The 15,144-nt window shown below is 35.1% G+C and overlaps 1 protein-coding gene across 9 annotated transcripts in view; it reads left to right on the top strand.

Moving 5' to 3' along the window:
• The window catches only part of MAP2K5 (mitogen-activated protein kinase kinase 5), a 273,162-nt gene that overhangs the window by 110,753 nt on the left and 147,265 nt on the right, over positions 1 to 15,144 (top strand). For all 9 annotated transcript variants that reach the window (XM_047863399.1, XM_047863400.1, XM_047863398.1 and 6 more), the window contains exon 12: positions 11,571 to 11,632. In XM_047863399.1, the coding sequence (XP_047719355.1) occupies positions 11,571 to 11,632 (62 nt within the window). The remainder of the gene's footprint in view (positions 1 to 11,570; positions 11,633 to 15,144) is intronic.

Below are 15,144 nucleotides of genomic sequence, written 5' to 3'. Positions count from 1 at the left end.
TTTCTTCACTGGGTTATTTGTTTTTTTGGGTGTTGAGTTTGATAAGTTCTCTACAGATTTTGGATACTAACCCTTTATCTGATATGTCCTTTGCAAATATCTTTTCCCATTCTGTCGGTTGCCTTTTAGTTTTGCTGATTGTTTCCTTCGCTGTGCAGAAACTTTTTATTTTGATGAGGTCCCAGTAGTTCATTTTTGCTTTTGTTTCCCTTGCCTCCAGAGACATGTTGACTAAGAAATTGCTGCGGGCAAGATCAAAGAGGTTTTTGCCTGCTTTCTCCTCGAGGATTTTGATGGCTCCCTGTCTTACATTTAGGTCTTTCATCCATTTTAAGTTTATTTTTGTGTATGGTGTAAGAAAGTGGTCCAGGTTCATTCTTCTGCATGTCACCATCCAGTTTTCCCAGCACCACTTGCTGAAGAGACTGTCTTTATTCCATTGGATATTCTTTCCTGCTTTGTCAAAGATTAGTTGGCCATACGTTTGTGGGTCCATTTCTGGGTTCTCTATTCTGTTCCATTGATCTGAGCATCTGTTCTTGTGCCAAGTTCTGTTTCTTTTTAAATTTATTTCCTTTTGTTTTTTTGTTTTTCTTTTTTGTTTTGTTTTGTTTTGTTTTGTTTTTTGTTGTTTTTTTTTTTTTTGAAAGAGAGAGAGAGGAAGGGAGGGAGTGAGGGGCAGAGAAAGGGGGAGAGAGAGAATGAATCCCAAGCAGGCTCTGTGCTGACAGCATGGAGCCTGACATGGGACTTGACCCCAAAAACTGTGCAATCATGTCCTGAGCTGAAATCAAGAGTCGGACACTCAACCAACTGAGACACTCAGGCGCCCCTACAGTTCTCTTTCAGTCAGACAGGAGAAAAAGACTTACAAACAAAAATACATTTATCCTGCCTTTTATATTTACCTATATAGTAACCATTACCAGTACCCTTTATTTCTGTGTGTGGATTTGAGTTACTATCTAGTAACTTTCCTCTGAAATTCCTTCAGTTGGAAGGGACTCCCTTTTATTTCTTGTAGGGTAGGTCAGCTAGTGATGAATTCCCTCAGTTTTTGTTGATTTCAGAGTGTCTTATCCTTCACTTTTATAGTATAGTTTTGCTGGATATAAAGTTTTTGGTCAACAGTCTTTTTCTTTCAGCTATTTGAATATGCCATCCATTGCCTTTGATCTGCATGGTTCTGTTAATATTTTTGAGAATTTCTTGTATTGCTTCTCTTTTGGCTTTCAAGATTTTCTTTTGTCTTTGTCTCTGGATAGTTTTATAATGTATCTAGGTGTTAGTCTCTTCATTTATCTTGGAGTTTATTGCATGTCTTCGATGTGCAAATTAATGGTTTCATCCAATTTGGGAAATTTTTGGCTGTTACTTCTTCAAATATTCTTTCTGCATCTTTCCTTCTCTTTTAGGTCTCCTATAATGCATATGTTGATATGCTTGATGGTGTCTTACAGGTCTCTGATAATGTGTTCATTTTTCTATTCTTTTTTCCTTCTGTTCCTCAGACTGGATAATCTCAATTGACGTATCTTTGTATTCCCTGATTCTGTTTTCAGCCTATGTAGATATATTCTGGTGAATAATGTCTTATTTATTTTTAACTCCAGAATTTATTTATTTTTACGTATGCATGTATGTATGTGTATATATATATGTGTACATATATATATATATATACACACACATACCTATGTGTGTATGTATGTATATGTGTGTAGTTGTATACTTTCTATCTCTTTATTAATATCCTTTATTAAGGGAGACATTATCTTCATACTTTAGTTCCTTACATGATTTCCCAGAGTGTTTCTTAAATAACTCATTAAAGATTTTTTTCTAGTAAGTCCAACATCTGAGCTTTTGTACGGATAGTTTCTGTTGATTGCTTTTAGTCTTGTGTATGGGTCATACTTTTTTGGTTTTGTTATTGAAAACTGGACATTCAATTTTATTTTTTAAATAATGATTCTTTTTTATTTTTATTTATTTTTTAATTTTTATTTAATTTTGAGAGAGAGAGAGAGAGAGAGAGAGAGAGAGAGACTGAGCACAAGTGGGATAGGGACAGAGAGACAGGGAGACAGAATCCAAGGTAGGCCCCAGGCCCTAAGCTATTAGCACAAAGCCTGATGCAGGGCTCAAACTCGCAGACTGCGAGGTCATGACTGAGCCACCCAGCTGTCCTGAAAACTGGACATTTTAAAGTAAATACTGTGTTAACATTGGAAATCAGATTCTCTCTCATCCCCAGAGTTTATTGCTGCTGTTCAGTGACTTTTCTGAAGTATTCTGTCATGTTTATATCTTTGGTGTATGGCCACTGAAGCCTCTTTTCAGTGAGCTTCCAAGTCAGCTAATGATTGGACAGAGATTTCCTTAAATGCTTAGAGCTATTAAGTCTCCTTGTCTTTGTTGAGGGGTGTTCCATGTGTGTTTAGGGCACATCTTCAACACTCGCCCAGGCAGTTGGTAACTTTGTCTTAGTTTTTGCTTCCTGCTTGTGCAGAGGTTCCTGGTCAGCCCCAGTACCTGCTTACAGCCTCCTCAGAGCCTTTCTAAGCATGGACACAGCCGTATGCATGCACATATCCTAGATTCCCAAGAATATGATAGAATTTTTCAAAGCTTCTATGGACATTGCATTTCCTAGATTTCCTCTTTAAGATTTTTGTTTAGCTAGTTCACCCCAGCTGTTACCCACCATCTCAGTCAGTTGCAAAGTTAATCAGTTCTTTCTAATTGTTTTTAACAAATGCCCCAAAGGAAAAGACTTTTTGTACTAGGCAACCTATAAGTCAGGTTGAATAAAGGCAACATGTCCAGGAAGGTCTTCCAGGGAACCACCAGACAGGTCAAAAATAAAACTTTTCTGAGAAAGTGTATTTGAGGGAGCACCAACTCAGTTCTACCTGTACAGTGCCCCCCGGCTGCTGTGTTCCCTGGGATTGCAGGCTGCTGCTTTTCAAGGCTTCAGTGAAGCTGGAGAGGAGGCACTGGGAACAGGGCAAGTTAAAATGCCCCAAATCTTCAATAAATTATTTTTGGGTTGCTGCAGTCCTTTTACTCATTCCCAGAGTTCTGCAAAGATTGGTCTGACAATTTATGCCTATTTCTTTATTGGCTATGTGGAGAAGAGAATTTTCAATGGTCCTTACTCTGTCATTTTTGCTAATGTCACCTTTTAATTACATTTTTAATGCTTTTTTAAAAGTTTCATTTTATTTTAATTCCAGTGTAGTTAACATACATGTTACATTGGTTTCAGGTGTACAATATAGTGATTCAACAATTCCATACATTACCTAGTGCTCTTCACAACAAGAGTACTCCTTAATGCCCATCACCTACTTCACCCATCCCCCAACCACCTCCCCTCTAGTAACCATCAGTTTATTCTCTACAGCTAAGATTGTTTCTTGGCATATTTGTCTCTCTCTTTTTCCCCTTGCTCATTTGTTTTGTTTCTTAAGTTGTACCTACGAGTGAAATCAGTTGGTATTTGTCTTTCTCTGACTTATTTCACTTAGCATTATACTCTCTAGCTCCATCCATGTCATTGTGAATGTCAAGATTTCACTCTTTTTTATGGATGAATAATATTCCTGTGTGTGTGTGTGTGTGTGTGTGTCCACACACACACACACACATATATATATATACACACACACATCTGGGCTCTTTCCATAATTTGGCTATTGTTGATAATGTTGCTATTAACATAGGGGTGCATATATCTTTTCAAATTAGCATTTTTGTATTGTTTGGGTAGATACCCAGTAGTGGAATTACTGGATCATATGGTAATTCTGTTTTTAATTTTTTTTTTTTTTTTTGAGGAAACTCCATTGTTTTCTACAGTGGCTCTACCTATTTGCATTCTCACCAACAGTGCAAGAGGGTTCCTTTTTCTCTACATCCTCACCAACACTTGGTGTTTCTTGTGCTGTTGATTTTAGCTGTTCTGACAGGTGTGAAGTATTATCTCATTGTAGTTTTGGTTTGCATTTCCCTGATTGTGAGTGATGTTGAGCATCTTTTCATGTGTCTGTTAGCCATCTGGATGTCTTCTTTGCAGAAATGTCTGTTCATGTCTTCTGCCCATTCTTAATTGGCTTATTTGTTATTTAGGTGTTGATTTGTATAAGTTTTTTATATATTTTGGATACTGACCCTTTTTTGGGTATGTCATTTGCAAATATTTGCAAATATCTTTTGTAGGTTGCCTTCTAGTTTTGTTGATTATTTCCTTCGCTATGCAGAAACTTTTTATTTTGATGGAGTCCCAATAGTTTATTTTTGCTTTTATTTCCCTTACGTCAGGGGACATATGTAGAAAAATGTTGCCATGGTCAGTGTCAGAGACCCTACTTCTTGTGTTCTGGGACTTTTATGGTGTCAGGTCTCACGTTTAGGTGTTTAATTCATTTTGAATTTATTTTTGTATATGGTATAAGGAAGTAGTCCGGTTTCTTTTGCATGTTGCTGTCCAGTTTTGTTGAAGAGACTGTCTTTTTCCCATTGGATATTCTTTCCTGCTTTGTCAAAGATTAAGTGACCATATAATTGTGGGTTTATTTCTGGGTTTTCTATTCTGTTCTATTTTGATACCAGTACCATACTGCTTTGGTTACTACAGCTTTGCAGTATAGCTGGAATTCTGGAACTGTGATAACTCCAGCTTTTTTTTTTTTTTTTGTCAAAATTGCTTTGGCAATTTGGGGTTTTTTGTGGTTGCATATACATTTTAGGATTTTTTTTGCTCTAGTTTTGTGAAAAACTTTGTTGGTATTTTGATAAGGATTGCATTAAATCTGTAGATTGCTTTGTTAATTGCTTTTATAATATTTGTTCTTCCAGTCCATGAGCATGGAATGTCTTACACACAGAACATTCTCCAGAATAGATCACGTATTAGGCCACAAAACAAGTCTTAACAAATTAAAAAAGATCTTGCATGTTTTCTGACTACAATGCTATGAAACTAGAAATCAACCACAAGAAAAAATCTGGAAAGACTGCAAATACATGGTGGTTAAATAACATGCTACTAAACAATGAACTGATCAACTGAGAAATCAAAGAAGAAATCTAAAAGTACATGGAAACAAATGAAAATGAAAACACAGTGGTTCAAATGGGATGCAGCAAAAGTGTTTCTAAGAGGGAAGTTTATAGCAGTGCAGGCCCACCTCAAGAAGTAAAAAGAAATCTCAAACAACCTAACCTTACACCTAAAGGAGTTAGAAAAAAGAACAACAAACAAACCCCAAAACTAGCAGAAGGAAAGAAATAATAAAATTAAAGCAGAAATAAATGATATAGAAACTAAAAAAGCAAAAACAATAGGACAGATAAATGAAACCAGGAGCTAGTTCTTTGAAAATATAAACAAAATTCATGAACCTCTAGCCAGTCTCATCAAAAAAAACAAAGAGACAGGACACAAATAAATAAAATTACAAATGAAAGAGGAGAAATAACAACCAACACTACAGAAATACAGTTGTAAGAGAATACTCTGAAAAGCCTAGAGGAAATGGATAAATTTTTAGAAACATACAATCTACCAAAGCTGCAGCAGGAAGAAAAAAAATTGAGTAGACCAGTTATAAGCAGGGAGATTAAATCAGTAATCAAAAAACTCCCAATGAACAAAAGTCCAGGACCAGACAGTTTCTCAAGCGAATTCTACCAAACATTTAAAGAAGAGTTAATACCTACCCTTCTCAAACTATTCCAAAAATATAGAAGAGAACGGGAAAATTCAGTCTATGAGGCCAGTGTTACCCTGATACCAAAACCAGATAATGACAACACAAAAAATAGAACTACAGGCAAATATCTCTGATGAACATAGATGCTAAAATCCTTGAGAAAATACTGGCAAACTGAATCCAACAATACATTTTAAAAATCGTTTGCCACAGTCAAGTGGGATTTATCCCCAGTATGTAAGGGTGAATTCAGTATTTGCAAATCAAAGTGATACATCACATCAATAAGAGAAAGGATGAAAACCATATGATGATTTCAATAGATACAGAAAAAGCATTTGACAAAGTACAACATCCATTCATGGTAAAAACTCTCAACAGAGTAGGTTTAGAGAGAACACACCTCAACATAATAAAGCCTATATATGAAAAACCTAAAGCAAACATTATACTAAATGGTGAAAAACTGAATGCTTTTCCCCTAGAGTCTGGAAGACAGGGATGCCTACTCTGACCACTTTTATTCAACATAGCACTGGAAGTCATAGCCATAGCAATCAGACAAGATAAAGAAATAAAAGACCTCCAAATCAGCAAGGAAGAAGCAAAACTTTCACTATTTGCAGATGACATGATACTATACATAGAAAACCACCAAAAAACTACTAGAACTGATAAATGAATTCAGTAAAGTCACAGGATACAAAATCAATGTGCATTTCTATATACTAATGGAGCAGCAAAAGAGAAATTAAGAAAACAATCTCATTTACAGTTGCACCAAAAATAGTAAGATACCTAGGAAGAAACCTAACCAAAGAGGTAAAAGACCTCTATTGTGAAAACTGTAAAACACTGATGAAAAAATTGAAGATACACATTTTTAATATATTAAGTCCTTATCTTAAAACATTCACTTTGCAGCGTATATTTAAATCTCTGTTTTGAGGCAACTCCTTTCTAGACTTGAGCTGCCTAAAGCCGCTCTCTTACTGCTGCTTGACGGCTTCCCTTACTCCACGCTAATCAGTCCCAGAACACTAAAATTTTCCACTTTTTACATTTAGCTCTCCATCTCTTATCTTTCTGTTATTTCCCACATCAAACTATCCTAAAATTTTATTACCCTCTTCCAGATCTGACCTCCTTTCTCCTTCAAAGATAATGAAGACTTTCAGGTATGAGCTCTCACAATTCCTTGCTCTTCCATTATCCATCTGTAGCTTAGCACAAGTAAGCCAACATGATCCTCCTTGCACATGAAGGGCTGCATAAGGTCAGTCCCTCCACATGTGCATACACTTAATGAAGTTCTCTCCATCCCTCAACCTCTTTCTTTTGTATCTTCATTCTCTATAATACAGCAAAATGTACCCAAAAAATATTTGGACCAGAAGCTGTGTACCACACTCTATCATTTCTTCTATTCCCTTCCCTTGCAATTAAGCTTCTTGACAATTTTCTCCCAACCCTAGTACTATTCCTTTAGTGTAGATTCTCACTCTCTATTTTAATCTCATATTAGTCATCTATATCCAGATATTTATTGAACACTTTCCTTCAAACACTGTTCTCAACCTGGGGACACAAACAGTAAATAGGACTTAATTCCTGTCATTATGGAACTTAAATTCTAGAAGGGGAGCCTGAGAAGAGACATATAGTACATTCTCAGAGAGAGTTAAGTCTCATTGGAACATAAAGCAGTATAGATGATGACTAATAGGAGAGGAGGTGCTAGATAGGATGGTCAGGGATGGTTTTTTTATGGGAGTGACATTTTAGCAGATTTTAATATCAATGAGCCATTCACGGAAGGTCGTGGGGAACATCTTTGAGGAAGACAGAGTACCTGTTATAAATACTCCAAGGTAGGAGCAAGCGTGGTATAATGACGGCCCCACAGGAAGGCCAAATGACTAGTGAGTATTGGTGGGAGGACCTGGGACCAGAAAGGGGGCCAAAGAAGTAAGTAGAAGCTACATTGTGTAGGCCTTATAGAGCATGTAAGGAATTTGTGTTTTCATCTGAATTAAGATGCCACTGGAAGTGTTCAAGTAGGGGACTGATGTGATATGCCTTCTCATTAAGTAAAACTAAATCTACTCAGAAATGCTCAAATATAGCTTCTCAGAATATATGCCCATGTTTTTGGATTACTGTCATTGGAACAAATTTTTTTCCTCAAAAACCCATGTTGCAGAGAAAGAAAAGGAGTATCAAGTACTCCTTTGAGTCCTTGAAACAAAGGGCTCTTTATTTTTACAAGTAGCAGAGTCTAGGAGAGCTTCTTCTGAAATTTTTGCTTATGGCTCCAGATTTTAATTTTATTAGTATTAATAATAATCATGGTCATTTTAAGAAAATTTTGGGATTAATATGACAGTATTGTTGCTTGTCATTCATTAACTACATATTTGTATTTTATCCTACATTCAGGGCACTACTTTATGTTTAGTCCTGTGTTAGGTTAAACACAGACCTCACAGCCATGAGTCCTTTTTGCTTAGTTGCATGAAAATGATGGCCCTAATTCATCAAGAGAAACATATAGTTTGGTAGTTGAGATGGGTTCTTTTGCTAATTTGTTAGCACTCTTCCTCCTGGTTCCTATGGTGGATTGTAGCATGAAATGAAATGACTTGCTAGGGGTGATCTGAGGCCAGAGAATACAGAGAAGTGACAGGTCACAGAAAGCAAACCAGTGACGTCACCTTGGAATCATGAATAAAAGGTTTAAACCAACTGTGTAACATAGAAATGAGTTTCTAAATGCCTTGAATACCAGTGTCTCAACTAAGATTAAACTGAGTGTGTCGTGGTAATATCACATTACATTAAACTGTAAAAAGTTCACATGTGATTCTCAAGCTCAATGATGTTACAGGGAAACCTTTTAAATGTTTGCAGTTCTGGGAGTTCAAAGGCCGAGACCTTTCCTGAACTCCCCCATCAACTGACTCACAGCCATGACTAGAAAACTTACTTTCTGGGAGTCACTTTTTCCCATTTGTCGAATAAAGTCATTGGACTGTTCTTTAATGTCCCTCTAGCACTAACGTTGGGTGATATGATGAGTCTAAGAATTGCCTTTTTGGGATAGGCCTGAAGGATAGAGATGATAGTAAAACTCAGTGAAAATTAAACTGTAAACTCTGTCATTTTTAGGCTAAGACTTATTTAGTTGCACAAAGAGAACTACTAAAGCTTAATAGGAACTCTTGATTCTGAGTGCATCTGCCAGATCCTTTTTTTTGCCTCTGACAGTTATCTCTAATGATTATGTCAAGGACAGGATGAATCTGTGATGACACAAAGCCAGTATGTAAAGATTTACCCATGTGGATGGCTAAGAAGAGTGGGATATAACTGAGATTAAATGGATATTTACAAAAACCAGTGAAATACCTCAAAATGAGATTCTTTTTTGGCTTGTTCTGCCAATAAGAGTAGTAATGTAATCTTTGGCTTTTTGGTTTAGACTGTTGTCTGTTATCTGTTTAGCCAATTAAATCCTGATTTACATCTTATGTATATATATATTTTTAAAAAAAGCATCTCCTGTTAGGACTTCTTACTAGTCTATGTGAATGAATTTGCACCTCCTAGTTTTGAGCCAGTCAAGCTGTTCACTTCACAAGGGATTGGTCTAGTAAACTGCATTTGTCAGTCTTCCAAATACCAGCATGTAAAGCTCCTTGCAACTGCCAATTCATCTGAAAGATCAATGAGAACATGAAATGTTTTCTTAACATATTTTCACTTTTATTGCATCTATCATAAAAATGCTATTTAAGTAAATAAAGATGGTTCAGTTCATTGCAGAAGTGTCTTTTTTTTTTTTTTTCATTATCTTCCAGGGAACACTCATAGCCAAAGCATAAAGTTTAGTCACACTGTGGTTTTCCAGCTTCTTGTAAGAATCTGGAAACTACAAGCCAGTTACCTAAGGAAGTGATCGTTTTTCTACTGTAAACAGAATAAATACAAAGTCAGTAGCTTTATATATATGCAATATATATATACACATATATATGTGTATATATATATGTGTATATATATACATATATATGTGTATATATATGTGTATATATATACATATATATGTGTATATATATATGTGTATATATATACACATATATATATGCAATATATACAATATATGCAATATATATACACATATATATGTATATATATATATACACACATATATACATATATACATATATGTATATATGTATATATGTATATATGTGTGTATATATATATATATATATAATTTGTTTTCATAGGAAAAAAATTTTTTTTTCTGATGTTCAGCTTTAGGAAAATTTGACATATAAAAATATTCATATCTGTGAAATATACTTAACTGCATTTCAAAACAATAACATGCTCCATTTTAGTATCATATGAGGCATACTTAGAAATCATCCAGTAGTGAAGTAGGTAAATATGAATTTTTAGCCTTTGATTGAAATGGAAATTATTTTTCAAATATCCTGGATAATTCCTTTATAGAACTGAAAGACTAAACCTCAACTTGACTCAAAGAAAGGTTATTACCTGTTGTTAAATAGGTCTCATACAATCATATTGTTAACATGAGCGAGGTAGTGGTTCTTTGCATATCTTTCCGAAAATCTGTGAGATTGAAAATTTAACAATTGTACCCAAATTTATACTTGCAAATGAATATTGGTTCCTTTAAAATACTTGCCGAGGATAAGAGACTCTTAAAAACTGAGAACAAACTGAGGGCTGATGGGAGGGTGGGTGATGGGTATTGAAGAGGGCATCTTTTGGGATGAGCACTGGGTGTTGTATGGAAAACAATTTGACAATAAATTTCATATATTAAAAAATAATAAATAAATAAATAAATAAATAAAATACTTGCCGAGGAAAGTTGTGCGGTTATTTCAGTGATGTTATTGTTGGCTGCAGTCCCTTCTTTTGAAACTGCTTTCAGAGCAGTTCTACCTATCTAGTGAGGTTCACAGTGATTTTAATTTACCCGCATGTTCATCTGATTGATATTTATCAAGTAGCTGCTATCTTCTAGTTGTACTAATTTCCAGGTTGATGAAACTTTAAAACCAGCAAACAATGTGGCCCTTCATTTCCTATGTGCACAGTCTAATGGTTTTGGTTTTTGGAACTGCCAGAAGCTGGATTTGGTAAAGATGAAGGATGGTAGTGAATACCGTTTCAGTGACAAATACGATACAAGGAGATTGGTTTTTCTTTTTTTTACTTCATAAAGTGGTTTTCAAAGTGGTATCAAAGAGAATTTAAGAAGCAAACAGAACCCATTTTGAACCAAGTATCTCTGGAATAGATTGATTGCTTGTCTTGGTTCTTAATTTGAAGGGCAGTATTCATTAGACAGATGTCAGTATTACTACTTTATTAGTTTTTATGTGTATTTTGGTCCTTATATTCACCACCTTTTGTTTGGTTAATGTGAAAATTCTAAGATGATCCTGGTTTACATTTGAGAGTAAGGTGGATACCTGAATGTGGTTGAGCTGTTGACCTTTAGTTTTGAGTATGTATTTAAGTTTATGTAAAGTGCAGAGTCTTGTGCTGCCCTTGACTAGTTTCTTTCAGTTTTCACATGTAGGCGATTGTACTTAGAAATAAAATGGAGATACCTAATTATGCTTCATCTGGAAGTATGCTATTATGTTATAAATAAAATTGGACTAAAAACCAATTCTACCATAGACATCCAATGCCTAACGTAAGAAGAAAAAAAATATTCTCCCAATGAATGCACAGAGGAGGGGCCCAATGCAATGTTCTGGTAGTTTTATTTATAATAATGAAACATATCTGTCTCTACAGGAGGATCTTTGGATGTATATAGAAAAATTCCAGAGCATGTCCTTGGAAGAATTGCAATAGCAGTGAGTATATATGGCTTCCGCCTTATGAAATTTGGATGATTTAATTTTTCATGTCAAACCTGTTCTCCTTATATACTCAGAATATTGTGTTCTTTTTCTTCAATCCCTGTTGACTTGCAGGGCCTTCTTAACTCTTCTTTTCTTGTCATTTTTGTGTTTTCTTCTTTTATAGACCAAACCACAATAACAACATAGTCACAGGACATCCTTCAGGCTTATGGGTGTTGTGACCTATTCTACTTTCTTGTGTTTGCAGAGACCTTAGTACACTTGTTAGCCAGTAAAATTTCCAGGTTCTTTAACAAGAAAGTTGTTTAGGGGACATTTTGTAGTTACAGGCATATAATTAGAAAATACTTTCAGAGTCAAAATTATTAAAATAAAACTACTTATAAGAAAAACACGACTTTATTCTTAAAGATTTTTGCAGACTTTTTGTGTTTTTGGTTTTTAATTTTTTTTACCAAGTGTATCTAGGAATTTATTCCCTTTGTGATTAAAAGCAGATTTTCTGTTTTCTGAATACACAAATAAATTGACACAATATGTCAACTCAACTAACATTATTATGTAAATTCCAGATTTCAAATTTGGAATAATGTAGGCTACACAGTGTCTAAGAGAAGTCATGAGGTGGTGGAATAGTAAACAGTTGCTAATCTAAAGGCACTCTGATAACTTAAGCAGTTTAATGCAGAACAAAGCGATTATACCATGTACCATTTAATTAAATGGCTGATTTTCACATTCATTATACATCAGACTGACAACTCAGATCCTTTAATCCAACACGGACACTTATTTAGTCTTAGTTCATTGTAATTCACAGCTTTCCTTTCTTCTTTCTAATTATTAGTATGAACTGCCCAGGGTGATGAGAACTTTCTTTTCTGATGCTATTGCTAAGTAGCTTCTAATCTACATGTTTAGGTAGATTAGTTTAGTATGAAATTTGAGTACTTAAATCACTATTTTAGATGAAAATAAAAATGTTTCATTTCCTCTTTTAATCTCAGAAGGGAATGAATGCTTTGTGGCTTTTGGCAGTTCTTGGCTCTAAAGTTTAATAACACGTATAATAAAGGGCAAAAAAAGGCAAAGATACCAAATGAAAAGGAAAAAAGTATATGAGTTCTGTATACTCACTTATGTGTTGAACTTGGCTAAAATAGGAATCTGCTTTCTTCTGTTAGAGAAGCATGTTCTTCCTGGACTTCATAAATCTTACCTCCCTCTTGTGTAGGGCATCCACACAAGGCCATTGTTCTTTTCATTTCTACTGGCGTGAGAAGCCTGTGAAGTGAATGGAGTCAGCAAAAATAATAATAATAATAATTCGGTTTCAAATACCAGGTTTACCTATTGGGTAATTGAAAATACGGCAAAAATTATTTTAGTGGAAGGCACTCAAAATAAGCACTAGCCCAAAGCATTGTTTACATTTGCCCTTACATTTTTTAAAATTAGGGTTTTTTTCCCCTAATATGTGTCCAATTTCTTTAGCTTTTATGGCTCATCAGGTCATAGTAATGAAAACTGCCTGTGGCCAGAATAAAAGAAATGCTTTTGATAATTTTGCTCTTCATCTACTACTTTCTATAAACTCTGCTGGGGCCTAAACTTGTATAATGCCTCCCAAGTGTATTTTTTTTGTTTCATGTAATTTGAGTAGGCTACAAAAAACTAACCCTGTGTTGCAGCTGACAAACACAAGTGGAAGCATTCTCCCAGTTAAAATAAGACTAGCAAATTGATGGTTTCCACGTCATGGTTTGTAAAAGTAAATAAATACTCTCGTAGCCTGACTGGGTTCCTGGTATCCTTAGTTGTTTCTCCTCTAGTATTGTGAAGACAGATCATCATCTTCTGTTCCCTTGGGTTCCCTCAGTGAGGCCAAGGAAGCACGTGTGTGCTCTTGCCAAGTCAGAAGCAACAGAATCAGATGAGAGAAGAGGGAAATGGGTGCATGTTGAATACCTCCTGTGCCAATTGTTGATACATATTTTATGTATAAATTTTATGTCATTTAATCTTTATAGCAAATTCTGTAACGTGTAGGTTATTGAACATATTTTATACATGGCAAGATGAGATTTAGAGAAGTTAAAGTTACCTACAACTAATCAGTAATAATTTGAACCCAGGGCTTTTTCACTCCAGACCCCATGGTTTTTCATGCTGCTTTCTTAAGAGAAGGAGAAAAAAGGGGAGGAAGGACTGAAAGGGAGAACAAGGGTACAAAGAAAAGAAAAAGGAAAAAAGGAGAAGTACATAAGACAGTAATGGAGTGACACATACAATTGCTTCAGATTCTTTTCATGTCTTAGAATCACATGTAGGCACCTCTCCCACCCCCAATTAACTTTATTTTCCAGGTTCTAATAATCTGGCATGCTGTGGAGGTCCAAAGATCCAAGGTTCATTATAGGATGGCCCCCTGTCAGCCTTGATGATATGTTGTTCAAATTTTCTCTTGTAGGATATATGGCAAGAGGATATAAAAAAAAATTAATATAAACTGGCTGATTTCAGCTTCTAGCTTGCTCAGTGATTTTTATCTGTTTTCCATTTGAATGTGGTCTCCGAGAAAGAGGAATGCCTTCTTGCCATTCCCTGCCATCTTGCACGTTTTATTTTTCTTCTCATTTCTGAAGCAGTGACACTGTGTACTGTATTTTGAGTGCTAATGTTGATGGAAGTTGTCCCTGAAAGGATGTGCACTTGACATGTCAAGGAGTGAGTGATTGACAGCAGATATAAGTACTTTTAGTGTCAAGGCTTTGTCAAGTCATTGTTGTGAAACCCAGCCTACTGAATACCAATAATACCCTCTAGATTTTCAATGGACAGATTTCTAGCTCTCCATATACTGCTTTTCATATACTTCCAAAAGAAAACGTGTATTTTGACAAAGTTGGAAGAGTGACATATTCTTTTGAATCACTAACAAGATTTATAATTTTAGCAAGTGTCATACAATCAGTATTTGTTTTACTTTTTTCCTGCCTGATCTGAATATATAATGGTTTGCCTTCCCCTTGTGTGTTTTCTGGTTATTCATTTTTTTTGTGGACTGATTTTTAGTGGTGAACCATCTTTGATGGGAAGGTTTTACAATATGCAACTAACCTTATAAGTTGAAAAGCTTAACCCTATTTCCCAACTCAGAGGTGATTATTTCCATGCCAAATAAGATAGCCTTATCCTACTACTCAAAAATTGTTTTCATTATTGATGTTATTTTAATAAACATTTAAGGAAATATTTTTGTCTTATTTCCTCCTCCTATTGGTTGCCATTTTACTATTTTGGTAGTTTCTTTTTCTTTTTTTCTTTCTTTTTTTTACTATCTTACTGTCCAGAACATATGTGTTTTATTGTAATGCCACTTTTTCCAAATCCTGGAAGAAATGATTTGCTATAAATATATATTCTGTTCTCTTAAAACAGACAAACTTATCATGGAAATAATCATACCGCTAGCAAATCTTTCAGGAGTACATCCCTCTCTA

This window comes from Prionailurus viverrinus, chromosome B3, assembly GCF_022837055.1.
Source record: "Prionailurus viverrinus isolate Anna chromosome B3, UM_Priviv_1.0, whole genome shotgun sequence".
Lineage (NCBI taxonomy): Eukaryota > Metazoa > Chordata > Mammalia > Carnivora > Felidae > Prionailurus > Prionailurus viverrinus.
This window is presented reverse-complemented; position numbering and strand designations above follow the sequence as displayed.